The sequence below is a fragment of the Ruditapes philippinarum genome, unplaced genomic scaffold (genome assembly GCF_026571515.1).
Source record: "Ruditapes philippinarum isolate M1 unplaced genomic scaffold, ASM2657151v2 ctg2074_1_1_1_1, whole genome shotgun sequence".
Lineage (NCBI taxonomy): Eukaryota > Metazoa > Mollusca > Bivalvia > Venerida > Veneridae > Ruditapes > Ruditapes philippinarum.
The window spans coordinates 11,673-29,039 of record NW_026861518.1 but is presented as its reverse complement, the minus strand read 5'-3'; the positions used below and the strand labels follow the sequence as shown (position 1 = coordinate 29,039).

Below are 17,367 nucleotides of genomic sequence, written 5' to 3'. Positions count from 1 at the left end.
TTATTGACGGGAGAAACAGAATTAAATAAAAGGAGGCATTTCCCCTGTGATCACATGGTTGTAGGTATGACAGGGCTTTCATTTTTGGCTTATCAAAAAAAGCTCCCGAACTATTTATCAATCACTTCATATAAATGAGTTATCTGTTTATTTAGGCCAATATTTTCAATATGGTCTGTGAATCATAACAGATAGACAAACCCTATTAAAGATAGGCAGATGTTAACAGTATCTCAGAATCAAGTTTTACAACTATCAAATTTTATTTTTTGGTAAAGACTCTGAAATCACTAGTATGTAAAAAAGATAATATATACTCGTATCATGCTCAGTATTACCTTTCAATTCTTATCTTCCAAATGTTATTAAAATGAAAGCATAGTAGCTATCATGCACAATGACATTTTTTTTACCAAAAACTAATTATCTGTTAATAAATATCATGCATTTATGATTCTAAAATTAATAACAATTTATTCTAGATTTCAATCATTGTTTACCCAAACACGCTTCCGTAGTTACATTTTGAAGCTTAACCCAGGATAAACTTAAATTTGTTTATTTTTATTTTTCCTACTTCATAAACATCTTATTATCAAAAGGAATGTTAAAATAAAGGCTAATGATATTTATATCTCATGAAAATTGCAAAATCTTTACTGTTTTAAACGACAAACGCCGATTTATATACACGCGAAAACCCATTACAATTCATTCATTGTATTTGATATTTGGGCATGTACGAGGCTAAAAGTTGTAAAAACAAGTAAATATGATATAAAAATGTATACCTACTTTGCACAACAGCTTTTAAATCCAACTCACAGTAGAAAATGTGTAAATTTTGATATATTTAAATCGCGCGGCCTCATAACTTTTGTTTACCTAGACACCAGTTAGCCTACAGTATAAAACTCTGTGTATGGTGTACATGAAGAGCCATATAAAGACTCGAAACAAATGCAAAATTTGAATTGCTTTTTTACGGGTTTGCCATGGTTAGAATTTTTTAGGGTTTTTACCTGTTTTATATGATGTGTATAATAAACTAAAAATGTAAAAAAAGCTTGTGTTGCAATTTGTTTGACGTTAAATTTTACTTTAATCGGACTAAACGTCCAGGGTTTAACTTTACATTTTGTCCCTCGTTTGTCTATATCTTCAAATGACCAGGAACAGAAAGAAATCCGCGACATTTTTGGGGATGTTATATAAATTCAACAAAATGTCGAGGTGAAAAATTACAGGCCGCTCCTTTTTGTTCTTCAACAACGGTCGGCAAGTAACAACCGCCACAGAGACATTTCCCGACTCAAACTCAGCCTTTTAAAAGAGATGCAAAACAAAATATCGTGGATCATAATGGCCAAAATAGACTATCTACAGTAGGCATATGTTTCCATGGCTTAGTGTATTATGTAGACAGGAAATGTCGCGGTTTCCTTCGTGAATGAAAGGAGTGTGACAACAAAACCTCGAAATTTTCTATAAACCGCGATATTTTATACATTTTCGGCATAAAATCGCGGATTGAAAAAGTTACCCGCGACATTTTATAAACTTACAGTAAATTTCTCAACGCTACAGGTCACAATAGTCAAAAGTTAACTGAGATTTTTGTGTGTATATTTGCAATTGATGGCAAAAAGTTTATTTTATCGATGAAAATAAGTAATTTATATACATAGTAAATATATACATATTTAAAAAAAAAGGTGTTTCGTCAGTAGATTTTGATTGATGTGATACATGCAAGTGTGAGTGTTTGTGCATGCGTGCGTGCGTGCGTGCGTGCGTGTGTGTGTGTGTGTGTGTGTGTTATAGATAAAAAAAGTTATAAATCACGGCGGTTAGTCGATCATAGCTGGAAGTCGATCAAATCAAGTGCATATATGTATATAAACTGTAATTTTAAGTAAATAATTATAGAAAATCAAGTAAAGCTTATACTCAATTGAGCATTTAAAACAACTTATTACAATAAATTTATTATACAAGAGACATTTCAGAAATCAAAAATAATGAAAACATATGCTGTATTTCAAAAAAGGAAATTAAGTATCTTGCTATTCATTATTTTACAGGCATCTCTATATTTCATTTACATTGGCCGGAGATTAAACTGTCAGTAAATCTAACTTCAAATAGTATTTTCAAGGAACTAATAATGTATCATCCAAATCAAATCCATATTACATCCATATCACAGCCCATATAGGCTCGTTCCCATTATTAGGGTTCAAAATATATAAATCAAATATATACCTAGTTTTTAGTTTTAAAGTCCAAATATATATGTCCAATGTATATTGTACTCCATATAGGCTCATTTCTATTTTCAAGGTAAAAATAAAATTATATTAATTCCCTATTGTATTTGAAGTAACAGAGTTCTTGTTCTATACCATTCTGCACTAAAGCTGAATTCACAGATTATGTGTATGTACAGATACCGTACAGATATCACATGTATATAATTATACATGTATAGTTATATATAATCACAATTATTCTGCATTACTCTGGAACTGCTGTGTCTCCTTGCTCGTGCTCGGGACCTTGGTACGGCGGTGGCGGCTCTACTGGAACTTCTGCTGCAGAATATAAAAAAAAAAAATTGATACAATGTTTAAATTTATGTCAAAAGAAATACCATTCAAGTGAAAGATACAGTGGCAGAAGTGGCATGTGAGTGTTTTTATTTATCTAACGAGATACTATGTCGCGGCCACAGTTACTAAGTCGTGGCCCCGAGATAGCTAAGTCGTGGCCACGAGATACTATGTCGTGGCCACGAGTTACTAAGTCGTGGCCACGAGATAGATAAGTCGTGGTCATGAGAAAGCTAAGTCGTGGCCACGAGAAAGCTAAGTCGTCCCCAAGATATACTATGTCGTGGCCACGAGTTACTAAGTCGTGGTCACGAGATAGCTAAGGCGTGGCCACGAGATACTATGTCGTGGCCGCAAGTTACTATGTCGTGGCCACGAGATAGATAAGTCGTGACCACGATATACTATGTCGTGGCCACGAGTTACTAAGTCGTGGCCACGAGATAGCTAAGTCGTGGACACGAGATACTATGTCGTGGCCACGAGTAACTAAGTCGTGGAAAGGAGATAACTAAATCGTGCGCACGAGATAATTAACAAATCAGAATACACTATACATATTATAAATTTTTTAAACATAACAACTTAATTTTACATGCAACATTAATCTTTGAAAATACTCAAGAAATTCACATTGAACTTGTCTTTAGAATCATATTAGAAAGTCACCTTCCAAGTCCTTCAGACATTAATTTTGACTATAGCCCTTTTTGGGACAATTTTGTGATCGAATTGGTCAGTTTGTACGTACTACGGCCTGTTTACCTTGTTTATACGATAACATGAGAAGGAATAAGTCCTGGTTTATTTTATTTGGAAGGGACATTGCAGTAGATAGCCTATGAGGTAGAAGGTATAAGGTAAAATCCTTGTCTGATGAATAATTTAGAAGGGATAAGCCATGGTTTATATAACACAGAAAGGTCATTACGCCTGATCAATAACACGGGGAAACATATTATATGACATGATAGTTTTAAAAAGTTCAATACTTGGTTTGTGCAAGTTACATATCCTTTATTGTGAATTGTTTATAATACGAGTACTATCTTCTCTGCGTCAACATTTTCATGTACTCGGGCCTTTTAGTATTTCTAATGCTAGCATGGTGATCAAACACACTAATTGAACTTTCAGCCACGCTACAAAACCTAAATTGTTCCTATACATTGGCTATTTAATGATTATATGGAAGCAGTCTGCAGTTTTGTAGATGGTTTTGTACATCACTTATGGATCTCATCAGCACATATTTAGCTCAAATGTAACTTTGAGCAGCGATTCCCTTCGTTTGTAGCCAAATCTCAATAAATGTTTAAATCAGGATTTGTCTGAATGTTAAGCATCGGTCTGTAGTGAGATTTCGTAAAATCTCTGATGTTTTTAGTCCGTTTAGTGACATTTTCTTCATTCACATTGCATGTTTTGGACACACCAGAACCCACGCCGGAAAGAATATCTCGATGAAGACTGCATAGAAATCCAAAACAACAATGGGTAATATAGCGGAGAGCCAGCAGGGTAGAATCACATTTCGATTTTCTTAAAAAGAGGGATTGAATTTTATATAAATGTTTAAAAAGATGAAAACTTACACTGCGATTGACCTATTTTTACAGTCAAATCTGGTGTTATGCGTCACATCTGGTGCAGCAGAAATTCACATATAATTTTTACCGATGCTCATATTTGAGATACATATGGGGTTCCATCCCCCGTGAATAGATGACATCTAATAATTTCGAGGTCATTGGGTCAAAAATCAGGGTCACAGTGACGCTTAATGTAAAATTATTGACCAGTCAATATATAAGTTGTATAAATGGCACTTTTACAGGCTGGTGAAGTAGGGGCATCCTTGCACTATAGCACATGTCTAGTTAATTAGGGAAATTCATATAAATGGTGTAATCTGACTGGTTAATACTATCTCGTGGCCACGACTTAGCTATCTCGTGGCCACGACTTAGTAACTCGTGGCCACGACTTAGTAACTCGTGGCCACGACTTAGTCACTCGTGGCCACGACATAGTATCTCGTGGCCACGACTAAGCTATCTCGTGGCCACGACTTAGTAACTCGTGACCACGACATAGTATCTCGTGGCCACGACTTAGCTATCTCGTGGCCACGACTTAGTAAATCCTGGCCACGACATAGTATATCGTGGCCACAACTTAGCTATCTCGTGGCCACGACTTAGTAACTCCTGGCCACGAGTTACTTAGTCGTGGCCACGATAAGTATCTCGTGGCCAAAACTAAGCTATCTCGTGGCCACTACTTAGTAACTTGTGGCCACGACTTAGCTATCTCGTGGCCGCGAGATAAATAAAAACACACACATGCCACCTTAGTGCCACCGTAGAAAGAAGAAAATTAATTATATCGAAAAGAGAAAAGAGTACATTTCTGTTAAACTTGTTTCCATTGTTAAAAGATAAAAGGAAAAGTTATATATTTAATCCAAGTTTGATACATATATTTTTATTTATAAATTCGATTTGATACCTCCTTGCAAAGGATAACCCTCTAAGTTATGTGTTTGCTCCAATCTTGCTTTATAATGTAGGTTATACAGCGCACGTGACAAAAGAACAGACGACAGAATTAGGAGCAGAAGTATGCCAAATATCCCGCCTATTACTATTATCACAGTTAATGCAGTTCCAGAAATCACGCCCGGTTTACCTGTAGATGTAAACACAAAAATTGTTTACCTTATTTTTTATCACAAAAATATGGTGGCTGATTTGGAACGCTTTTGTGTGTCATGTTGTCGCTAGCGAAAAGACGACAAAGCGCCTAACAACGCGTTGTCGGACTTTCGTCTTGTCGTCCTGTCGCTAACGATGCACGCCAAGTGGCGCGCTGTCGTGCGGCGTGTTGTCTCGATGTCACATTGTCGCTCGGCTCCAATCGAAGGATTGGCTAAACGTTTGGCGTGCTTTTCTAGAGACAGGACGACAAGACGACAGTGCGACAAAGTGCTGTTCGGCGTGTTTTGCTCGTGACAAACGACTAGACCATACAAAAATGCAAAAGTTTGAATAATATATATACAACATGTAAAAGGTTATAACTCAGACCAGTAATATCAAGTTAAAAAAGTGTACTATTTCAATTACTATATAGGTTAATGAATCAATTAATTATATAACTAATCTTTATTTCCTCCAATACTGAGGAGTTATATGTTATAATGCATAGATGATTCTATATCTACAAAGATAGAATATAATTTATAACGAAACAGAAACATAAATAACCAATATACTAGTATGATGACTAATAAAGCATTAACCTCTTAAGCAAATGACATGATAATTTACAAAATAATTTTACTTGTGCCATAAACTCTCAGTTCAGCATATCCAAATCCGTCTTTGTGCAGATTTTTCTTCCGTTGAAAAATTATTTGCAGGGTTGATTTAGAGGAACAGAAGTCTGCCGAGTGTTTAGTGTCACACCTGTAAGTCTACAATTATGGTCTTATTTTAAGTAAACAGCTGTTGTTTTATTTGTAGGTATTAATAAAATGAACATATGAAATTAGATTTGAAAAAAGGATATAATAGAAAATTTTCTTCTTTGGTAGACACATTTGGTGAGCCAATATGGTCTGAAATTTTCCATACAAATTATTGGTGCAGACCGATATCAAGTGGAAAATTAATTTCGGGGTATGTCATTTCGAAAACCTTAGAGTAGTCCCTTTAAAATAACACAATGGAAAGGTGGCTGAAGTGTAGAACAATCATTTTATATATTACGAGTCTTTACATGAATATGATAGTCTTGATTTTTTACGTTATTTACAGAGTCTTTACACAAAAATATTAGAAATGGCATGTTAAAGGAGGAATATGTTATGTTTGGTTTCGAGGAAAGAAACTTTGAGTGACAAAAATCAAAACATTTTCATGAGCGTGCAGCATGTGATAAATTAGAAAAGTTCACTTCAGAAAAAGAATTTATCAGATGATGGTGGTGATGGTAGTTTTCACCCCGGCTCACGGCAGTAAGCCACAATGAATTTACCACAGCATAGTTCAGCCACCGCATCGTTCCTGGGCAGGCTATCAAGCAGTTTACCAGTACTAGTTGTCTTCACTTTCACAAGAACTGATTATTTCTGTACATGCCAGCAGAGGTGCAGTGAGAATGACCGTAGAAAGAATTTCATAATCAATCTCAATCTGCGCCGTCCGGGAATCCAAACCGGATCGCCCGATTCCCAGACCAACTCTCTAACTATTGAGCTCTAGAATTATCACATACACATACGTGTATTACACATACGTGTATTTATATATAAATTTCGTGTCAAACAAAATTGACAGAATAGCGAACGCATGTTTCCGATAAAGTTGGTTACGCATGCGCAACATCATCAATATATCTGATAAAATAGCAGTTGCATATCTTGTACGTTTCAGACATGTATATGACTTATGTGCATTTATTAACTCTCCTAATAACTAGTAATATGATGTCGATGAGAAGACACAGCTGTTGAACTTCTTATATTATTATTTGTTGAATTTCTTGTTATATGCAATCTTTTACGTATATCATTTTAAATCAATATTTAAAATGTATAAGCACCAACTATATTTTGGTAAGACTTATGCATGCAAGCAATTAATTGAAAATTTAATATTTTGTAATTTTAAATCCTGAAATTCATGCTATTTCCATTGCGTGAAGGACATTACTTTGAATGTATATAACATACCTTTTTCTCAACGGACTTGACATTTTCTGCAAAAATAATGTCAGTTTCACAATCAAGATAATACTCCACGAAACTGACGCACACTTTGTCCTGTGCTGAAATAGTTACTACACAGTTACGTTCCATCAAATGATCAGCACTGTAACTAAATCGTAGTTCCGTATCTTTTAGGATATAAGGCAAGCGGTTACATGAATGCTCAACTGGTATAGACCGATCTGAAATGTATAATTATCATTATTTATTATGTTTAGAAGTCGTATTTCTGCGTATTAAAATACATGTATGAAATATTTATCTGATATAAAAAGAAACATACGTTACCCTCTTTAATCTTAGACATCTTTAACAGCAGTATTGCTACGTTAAATATCGTAATTTCATATCAGAAAAGTTTATATTGTACATTTAGAAAGAAACATATAATTTCACCAGTTTCATTTATGTGAAGACAGGTATTATGATTAAGTTAAGAAATAAAAGTTATGTACCATTCATTTCCCTCTGAATAACTTACCCTGCTTGAACTTAAAGTGATAAGTATTTACTATCAGTATAAACCAGAGCAGCGTGCTGACAAGTACGAAAGACCGATTTATTTTCTTGAATTCACGATTTCAACTTCATAAATTCACGATTTAAACTTCAAGAAGTCATGATTTCAACTTCATTAATTCATTATTTCAATTTCACAAATTCACGATTTCAACTTAACGAATTCGCGTTTTGAAGTATTAAAGTTTTGGATTTCAACTTCGTGAATTCAGGGTTTTTTATTTCGTGAAGTTCGAAATATGAATTCATAAAGTAGAATTTATGAAGTTAATATCGTGAATTAGTGAAGTTGAAATCGTAGTTCAAAACATGAGTTCATGAAGTTCATGAAGGTGAAATCATGAATTTGTGAAAATGAAATGATGAATTCGTGAAGTTGAAATCGTGAAATCGCGAAATTGTAATCGTGAATTCATGAAGTTGAAATCATGAATATGTGAAGTTGAAATCGTGTATTCATGAAGTTGAAATCGTGAATTCGTGAAGTTAAAATCGATAATTCATAAAGTTGAAATCGTGAATTCGTGAATTACGTATGTTGAAAACATGACTTCACAAAGTTAAAATTGTGAATTCACGAAGATGAAACTGGGAAAACATAAAGTTGAAATGTCCCCATCGGTCTTTTGTAGACCAGGCGCTATTCTGTTGGCTGACTTATATTGGTGAAAAGGGCGTTAAAAGGCGTGTATATTATTAGTTATAAAGATCGTTGACAGGTTATATGGCCCTATATAAACGGCTTTTGTAAATATAGCCCGAGCCGTTAGGCGAGGTTTATATTGCAAACAGCCGTTTATATTCGACCATATAACCTGTCAACGATCTTTATAATGAATTTATAATACAGCAAGCATCATTTTAGAGACAAAAAGTTAAATTTCTTCATGAATCGGTAGCAGCCGTGTATATTATTAGTTATAAAGATCGTTGACAGGTTATATGGCCCTATATAAACGGCTATTTGTAAATATAACCCGAGCATGAATTAATGGGTTAATGAATTTTTTAAAAAATCTACTAAACAACAATTTTTCTTCAAATTTATATGTTAGGCCATATTTAAACATGGAAAAACGCGATTTTGGGTAATTTCAAGTATTTTTATCATTTTCTGTTAATGAAAAAAATATATAAATCTACAAAACAACAATTTTTCTTCAAATTTATATGTAAGGCCATGTTTAAACATGGAAAACGCGATTTTGGGTAATTTCAAGTATTTTCATCATTTTCTGTTAATGAAAAAAAAAAAAAATCTACAAAACAACAATTTTTCTTCAAATTTATATGTTAGGCCATGTTTAAACATGGAAAACGCGATTTTGGGTAATTTCAGGTATTTTCATCATTTTCTGTTAATGAAAAAAATTTAAAAATCTACAAAACAACATTTATTCTTCAAATTTATATGTTAGGCCATGTTTAAACATGGAAAACGCGATTTTGGGTAATTTCAAGTATTTTCATCATTTTCTGTTAACCCATTACGCGATATACACGCTTTTAACGCCTTTTTCACCCCACCCTTTTTCGTTATCTCAAATGGTGAAAAAATGCCTTATTTAGCCCCCCAACACTTGTTTTTGTTTGAGAAATGTTGTTAAAAACGTGACCACTTTTTCGGCGCGGCCCCCAACGAAAAGATACACCAGGGGGTTGCCAGAAGGGGGATGTGCCCCTTCTGTTTGGGGGGGGGGGGTCCCCCTCATCGCCAAGAAAATTTTGGATTTGTGAGAGGCTAAAAATGATATCGACCATAAGGTAACGTGTACGCTGAAAAGCAGTTGACCCTATCTCAATCCATTAAGAAGTTGCAACACTTTGAACTCAATTTTGATGGAAAAAATCAATGCAAAATAGTGATTTTTGGCAATTTTGAGATGTCCCCTCGTTGCCATGGTAAGAGGAAATCTATGCCTGAGCATGTTGTCGCAAAGGCAATGGTCCAGTCAACACTTGTGCCAAGTTTGATTAGTATTGAAGAAGTTTTTATAGTTTTATAGCAATTTGAACTTATCACGGGAGACTTTTCAATGAAAATAGCCATTTTTCACAAAATGCTCATGAAGTAATGGGTTAAACTATTTACATGTAGATAATAAACAGCTTGATCATTTTATTTCAAATCTTGCAGTTTAATGTTATTGAATCAATCTGAAAAGAAGTTCGTGATAATTCCCCACCTGTTATTGGTCCAGTGGCGACTTTAGGCAACAGAATCAACCATACCACGATAGTTATGATTGGACATCTTTTGTACAACATTCTGCCAAAATAACAATATTTTTCTTTGGTTTGAAATGTTTAGGCTAGGAACATACTTCCTACATCAAAATTACCCTTTCAAAATTTTAGAGAAAAATATTATTCAAGCATTTATCTTGATAAAGTTTGTAGTAAGTAAACGTTGTATTGTAAATACATGTATGTACTCGTATATTCATGAAGGTATAGTTCAGAAAAAAACATTTACTAACAAATTATTCTTGCTAGTCTTATATTATATCGTCGGCGGTCTTCTAAAACCTCGTAACTGCAAAATATCAACTTTCCAAAAACCGAAAAATACTGTATTTCATTTAAAACGGGCTATATGATCGCAAAATCAACATTACAAACTCCCTTGTCTATGATGTATTTAATAAATTAACTGAGCATCAGAATTTTCAATAAAAAAACACTGTGTGACACTTACGAGGTTTTATAACTGATGTGAATGCAGTTACGAGATATACGGCTTTTTAATTTTTAACAATCGTGATATACGTGTTTTTAGAAGGTATATCAACTAAGTATTAAGTGGCATTCCATTGTTATTTTAACATTATAGTTGCTTATTATATCACATTTTAGCACGGATTTAAATCTCTCTTCGTCGGTACTCAACAACACAACTGTTACTGTATACTAGTTTAGATCTATACTGTTCTACCTTGGCATTAATATTTAAAGACAATCAATTTTAGTTCTTTTATTAAATCAAACAACAGTTAAACCTTTCAAACATTTAATACGATACGAATACTAATTATTTTTTCCCTAATATAAAAGAAAATGTAACATGAACAATAAAAAAATGTCAAAGATGCAACGTTCTTTGGAATATTTCAACATATAATACATTATGATTATCATTTAATTCATTTACCTTGAAGAAAATGAAAAAACTGTTAAAGACGCAATGTTCATTGGACCATTTACACATATTAAACAAAATAAAACTTGAACAATGATGTCAAGGTAAATGCCATCTGATGTCTCTAATACTCCTAGTTAGCTGGGTGCGAACAACAGTTGGACCATTTACATACATACTTTGGTACGATTATCATTTAATAAATTTAACTTTAACAATAAAAAAACAACAACAATTAAACTTACATATTATGCAAAGTTCATGTCACTAAATAATGCTTTTAACATTTGTATTATCTAGTGTTCATCACAATCAATTATGATTTTGTTTTTCAGTTACTTTACTCAATATAAAACAACTTATCGCAATTAAGCATACGTGCTTCAATATATATTTGAATCGTATGTCAGTTATCGTGCTTGAGATTGTCATAAAAACTATGATAATCTTTTGGTATCACGGTCTTCAATTGTTGTAGATGCGTATACTTTGTAGCTTTGATAGACGATGGTCCAGTGGCTGCTTTGCCTACGCTCTCAACATTTGGTATAGCGGTTCGCGTTGCGCGACGTGGCATATCAATGAACTCTTCGTTATAACTTAGTTTATATTGTATCTGTCCTGATGGAGAGTACTTAATCACCCTAAGATCTGTTACGACTGGGTCACCCTTACTGCTTCCAGGTCTGATCGAACTATAATAGTTCAGAGAACTGTATGATTTAAAGAAGTCGAAAGCCAGATATTTCACTTCGTATGGTTGCGACACTCTTGCTTCTCCAAAAGCTTCTACATAATTTTGAGGAATATATATATTTCTTTTACGCAACCTTCGTTCGATCATACTGTGGACGCTGTCCACCTCCATCTGGGTATGGCCCTTTTCAAGAAATTTCTGCGTAATAACTATTTTATTTTTGATTGCAAATAACAGCAATGTATTAGCTAGTGTAACATTTCGGTTTTGGTACCCACATCCGTCACTGTAAACTACAATTTGTTCTAAACCAGGTTTTAACAAGTTGCTTAGATAGTCATAAATACAGCTTGCAAAAGTGTCGGCTGTTAGCCCATACTCTCCCTCGTGCCAAAAATAGCACGTGACGTGTTTAGTTGCTACATCGTAAACTGTGTAGTTATGGCATGCCAACTTCGTTTTATAGTATAGGGCACTGGCCTCCAGACGTGGGCAGAGCAAGACTGCCTGCGTATCAATTGTGATGACTTTAAGTTTATTGTCTACTAATGCTATATCTTTATCCTTCTCTTTCTCTTTCCTAGCTTCATTTTTTCTTTCAATGTGCAATCTGTATTCCTCTTCTGAGAGATTTTTAGTTTCATAAGAACAACAAGTGTCGCATTGATCTTTACGCGGCTTAAAAATTGAAAGATTCAAACAATTGAATACTTCCTTGAAGGTTTTAATACCTACGATATTTTTATCATTGTTACGACAATCCTGTTGGTAAACTCTATATAGATCCATCACCGTATTGAAGACTGGTTCGATATATTGTTTCATAGAACTGGACCGACAATAATGTGATGGCATCTTTGGTAAATTAGCTAAAAACGTCTCTACGTGTGCTCTAGCTGGCGAATCTTTTTTCCTTGGAATTTCATCACGGCTTTCATCTGGTATCCCGGTTATATTAACCCGATTCACCCAATCATATACCATATATTCGCCAATACCCAGAGTTGATATAAACATGTTCTTGCAGACTGGAACCCGTGTCTCTCCAAACTTTAGGTTGTATTTAAAAGTATGTTTTCTGCGTCCGCCAGCTTCTCCTGTACGCCTCTTGGGGATACACACATCCACCAAACCTACTACATACATCTTTTTTTCTTGCCAATTCATATTTTTCCAGAAACTATTGAATATCTCTTGTCTTTGATTTTCACTTATAGTGGTACAACGGAGTGATTTTTCACATCGTTTAGAACATGTTCTTTCAGACATTATTCGTTCATTTCTTTCCTTGCAAAACACATGTTTCCCGTGTTCATTTCTTGCATAGCCTTTGTAATTTTTCCCGTTCATTCTAAGGTTCTTTTGAACATTTTTTTCCCAAGAACTTACCTTGGCTTCTCCTTTTTTCGATCTTACTTTACGTATATTTGAGTTTAAATCTGTATCAACAATCTCTTCATGATCTATATTTTCAAATACGACAGTTTCACCTTCCTCGACAATTTTTGTATTTTCATTGTTTACCTGTGAAGTAGTCTGATACAGATTTTGTTCTTCACTGTAATCAATATTCTCATCACTGTCATACTGTTGGTTTCTTTTCTGTGGTGGTTCCCAGTCTTTGTCTGTAACATCATCATCGTAGTCATAAAATTCTTCTTCCATTTCATCTAAAGTACTTGTGTGGCTATCAGAATCTTCATTGTTATTAATGTCAAAACCAAATTTCTTATTTATGACATCATCTTGATTAGTTTCTTCATCTATGTTTTCCGTTATTACTTTTTGTGGACCATTAGCATTGTCAATTACTTTTATTTCTGTTCCTTGAATTTGTAAAGTAATGTGGCTTGAATTTTGATCAGCTTCACCATGGGAGTTATATTCAGCTGTCCTATTAGAAGTAGTTTTGTCGTTTCTCCCACTGGAGTTTAAGTGATCTTTTTCAGAATCATTAGGGGACTCATTTGTTTCCTCTAAGCTTTCATCATTGCAGTCTGTCTTAACCAGCTTTCTCTGTATTATTTTTTCAAGAGCTAGCTGCACCATGTATCTACGCTTAGTAGCCATGTTTAATGATTAGCTGTAGTGCGACCAGGTTCACAAAGGTTGCAGTGAATGCCGTTTTCTTGTAACTCGTTAAGATGTGAGTAGCTAAGTGCCTCGTCTGGGAACGTTGGATGAATGCATGTTAAGTGAAAGTATCTTGAGCAATCATCAAAAAGGCACCTTACGAAATAACGTCCGTTTGGTAGAGTAATCAAATAAGGTCCAACTTCAATAATCTGTTGCAACATCTGTATAAGGACGTTTGTATCCGGCTTATATTGGCATATATGACATTTGTATTCAAGAAGTTGCGTTTCTTCTGTTGATTCTGTGTCACTATCTCCTGACATGACAAGTTAAGATAGCTGAAAATAATGGAAAATATTTTGTTATCTACTATTATATAACATACTTTTATTATGTTTTATATTATTTAGAATAATTTCGCCTTAATGTCCAAGGACAAAAACAATCTAAATCAATTCGGGTCTGCTTTCATAAATTTTCTTAGTTGCGTTACTTCAAGTTATATTAAATTAAATGTCTGATGAAATGAGAATTTTTTAAAAGACTTACCAGCTTTAAAAACAAGAAATATACATTTATATTCCTATATTTAGAGACACTGTGTATAATTATGTTTGTGCTATGTACGGTATAAGTGTAGTGTTTAAAATACATAAAATGACGTCATTCAAAATAGTTAAATTTACGTAATAAACTATCTACCCAAATAACCTTGAGCGCAAACTACCAATATCATAGAATAATTTTGATGTCATTCCGACTCCTGTTAAGTTCTAAAATCTCGTAACTGACAAAAGCAAATAAAATATAGTCTATACAAAAAAATTCTAAAATGCCGGATATGCATTAATCATATTAAAACTAACATTTAGAGTAAGTTTGCACATTTCTAATTTTAAAAACAGTATTTTATTCTATCAAATATAACAGTTGGAAGGGAAAAATTCCGTTGTTTATTTTAGTAAGAGTAAAATACGTTTTAAAAGCAGTCTGTTTCTTTATTTGCAAAATTAAAGTCGATTTTCTCATTTTAATTGCATATATATAGTAATCTTATAACGTAATATGAAAAAACATGGACTAATATATAACATACTTGCCTTTGTGTAGACGTTTCTTGGAGTTTTCTAGAGTTTTCTGAGACTTCCTCCGGTTTGCAAAATTCTGTGCAGTTACGTGGTTTTAGAAGAACAAAATTTTATCCAATCAATATACGTGATTTTATCACGTGTGAATAAATAACGTTTCTGATTGGCTATAACCACGGGTACTTTTGCAAAATAAGCGGGAATTAAAATTGATTATAATAAGCCGAAAAAACAAATTTTGGCGAAATTGAACTTACGAGGTTTTAGAAGACCGCCGACGATATTATATCATAACATAACTAAGGTACCAATATAGCCCACTTGATACGGTTTGGGGGTTAAAGGAGTACAGGGAATAATGAAATTTTAAAAAAATTTTGATTATTATGGAAAGTAGAATCATCTATGATTTATATGGATTTATCATTTGATTTTATCACAGAAACACGATCTTTATCTTAAGTTTACTCCGCAGGAATTTGACACTGCGCTAAAACTATATGAAATACATATACTTAATACAAAATACTTCGCATATATTTTGAAATTAAACTTACCTGAAATGTTTTATTAAATATTCATGCATCGTTCAGGAAAACTATGGCTATAACATCCTGTCACATATATTTTTGTATGAAATAAAATAGTTTTCATAACCAATACACCTCAATGTTTGTTCTTAAAATTCTTTAACAGCCAAATATCTATCTTAATTATTTTTGCTTAAAAAATTCGCAATTACAACAAATCATTGTTTTAAACACAAGTCATTATTTTAAATACAGGCACAACACAGTCCTTGATAAATAAAGATTAGTCATTTTAATTATATCTATTCTTTTATTTCATTATCTAATCTAAGAAAAAGATCTAAAAATCTATCTAAAGCAAAGATAAATCTTTGGTGTGCAGCCATGATTACTATTCCATTATAACGTGTAAACATAGAGGTTTATAATGTATACATACGGCAAAATATAAATGTTAAATAAAATGTCAATTTTATATACATGAACAGTGATGATTTTCAACTTTAAAAAGTTCGTTCGTTTATAATATTTTGACATTTATGGTTGTATGATAAGCTGGGTGTTTTTCCGAGGGAGTTACAAATTTAAAGATAAAAAGGGTATATTCAAGTAGTTAATATTGTATCTCTGAAACAAAAATATATCTCGGTCGAATAATTTGATCAATAAATAAAAAAAAACGTTTGTAGAGATCTGCTAAGAAAATGACTTTGTTTGAGGCATTGCGGTTTCACAGGCGAAGACAGCGTTTTCATTGGATGACAAAGTTTGACACTAAATACTGGTAAGTCTATATAAGAAAGTCTCGTTAACCAAGTTACTCCTAGGACGGGGCTTAACTAATTTAGTGTCCAACTTTATTTGTCATCCAATGAAAACGTTGTATTGCGTTAATTTTCATAGAAGAACGAAAGTCGATACTATATCGAATTACATTGTACGTTCATAGTCAACTTCTATTTTTCATAGTACTTCATTGAACCGCAAAGTGACGTACTAAAGTGAATAATAATGAGGCCAAATAAAGCTTGACACTAAGTATGTTAGTATTCCTCCGTAGGTGTAGCATTCTCCTTTCGCTATCGCTCCCCTCTAAGTTTCTAATTTCTTTAGAACAACACGGATGAACACTAACATATACTTAACCCCAGGTGCATGATTTATAAAACTTTGTAGAAGACCAAAATACCGCGTCATGCCGAATATCTAAGCTCTAGGCATAAAAATATCTAGGGATAATTTTTAAGACTTCAATTTTATGTCTATTATAGCTTATGTGACATCTATCAGAATGAAATTATTTAGAGACGTTCCAAGGAAAAGTTTGGTCAAATTTCCACCATGTATATGTTAGTGTTCATCCGTGCTGTTCTACAGAAATAAGAAACTTCGACGGGAGCGATAGCGACAGGAGAATGCTTCTAATTTCCCTGAACAGCTACGGGTGAATACTAACATACTTAGTGTCAAGCTATATTCGGCCTCGTTATTATTCACTTTATTACGTTACTATGCGGTTCTATGAAGTACTATGAAAAATTGAAGTTGACTATATGAAAAGAATTCGATAAAGTATCGACTTTTGTTCTTCTATGACAATTAACGCGCAGAATTTTTAAGAAATAAAACATTTTCATTGGATGACAAATAAAGCTGCACACTAAAATTATGTTAGTGTTCATCCGTGCTGTTCTACAGAAATTAGAAACTTCGACGGGAGCTATGTTTACCATATACATAGTTTTCGTGTGACGTCACACATCCGGGCGCTTCATCACTAGGTCGCCATCTTTAGAGGCAAGCGGAACGGTCACGGTATCACGATTTCTATATAACTACATAAAATTATATATTACCCAAAGAGCGGGATCATTTTCATCCCAGATGACAAGCTTTATTTAACTTCTGTAGAGGTTCACTAGGAAATACCAC

At 33.6% G+C, this 17,367-nt stretch overlaps 1 protein-coding gene across 2 annotated transcripts; it reads right to left on the bottom strand.

The window, feature by feature from the left end:
• Nucleotides 1-1,891: 1,891 nt before the first annotated feature.
• Nucleotides 1,892-15,840, bottom strand: LOC132715908 (uncharacterized). Of its 2 annotated transcripts, none has more exons than XM_060699021.1 (6): nucleotides 15,463-15,840; nucleotides 10,092-10,174; nucleotides 7,351-7,568; nucleotides 5,958-6,090; nucleotides 5,124-5,303; nucleotides 1,892-2,591 (listed from the first exon to the last, which is right to left on the bottom strand). In XM_060699021.1, exons 1-6 carry the CDS (start codon nucleotides 15,489-15,491, stop codon nucleotides 2,518-2,520), a joined length of 717 nt encoding a protein of 238 aa, XP_060555004.1. In that variant the 5' UTR covers nucleotides 15,492-15,840; the 3' UTR covers nucleotides 1,892-2,517. The 2 variants fall into 2 exon arrangements, with proteins under 2 accessions (XP_060555004.1, XP_060555003.1); XM_060699020.1 differs by having other exon boundaries at nucleotides 1,892-2,594; nucleotides 15,463-15,838.
• Nucleotides 15,841-17,367: the final 1,527 nt, after the last annotated feature.

What these genes read in the sequence shown, in the direction of transcription:
- LOC132715908 (XM_060699020.1), bottom strand. Translation starts at nt 15,491, where the DNA reads ATGCATGAATATTTAATAAAACATTTCAG. An exon ending in TATTTAATAAAACATTTCAG is followed by an intron (nt 10,175 to 15,462) that starts GTAAGTTTAATT and finishes TTATTTTGGCAG; the next exon opens with AATGTTGTACAAAAGATGTC. An exon ending in TCAAGTCCGTTGAGAAAAAG is followed by an intron (nt 6,091 to 7,350) that starts GTATGTTATATA and finishes CCATAATTGTAG; the next exon opens with ACTTACAGGTGTGACACTAA.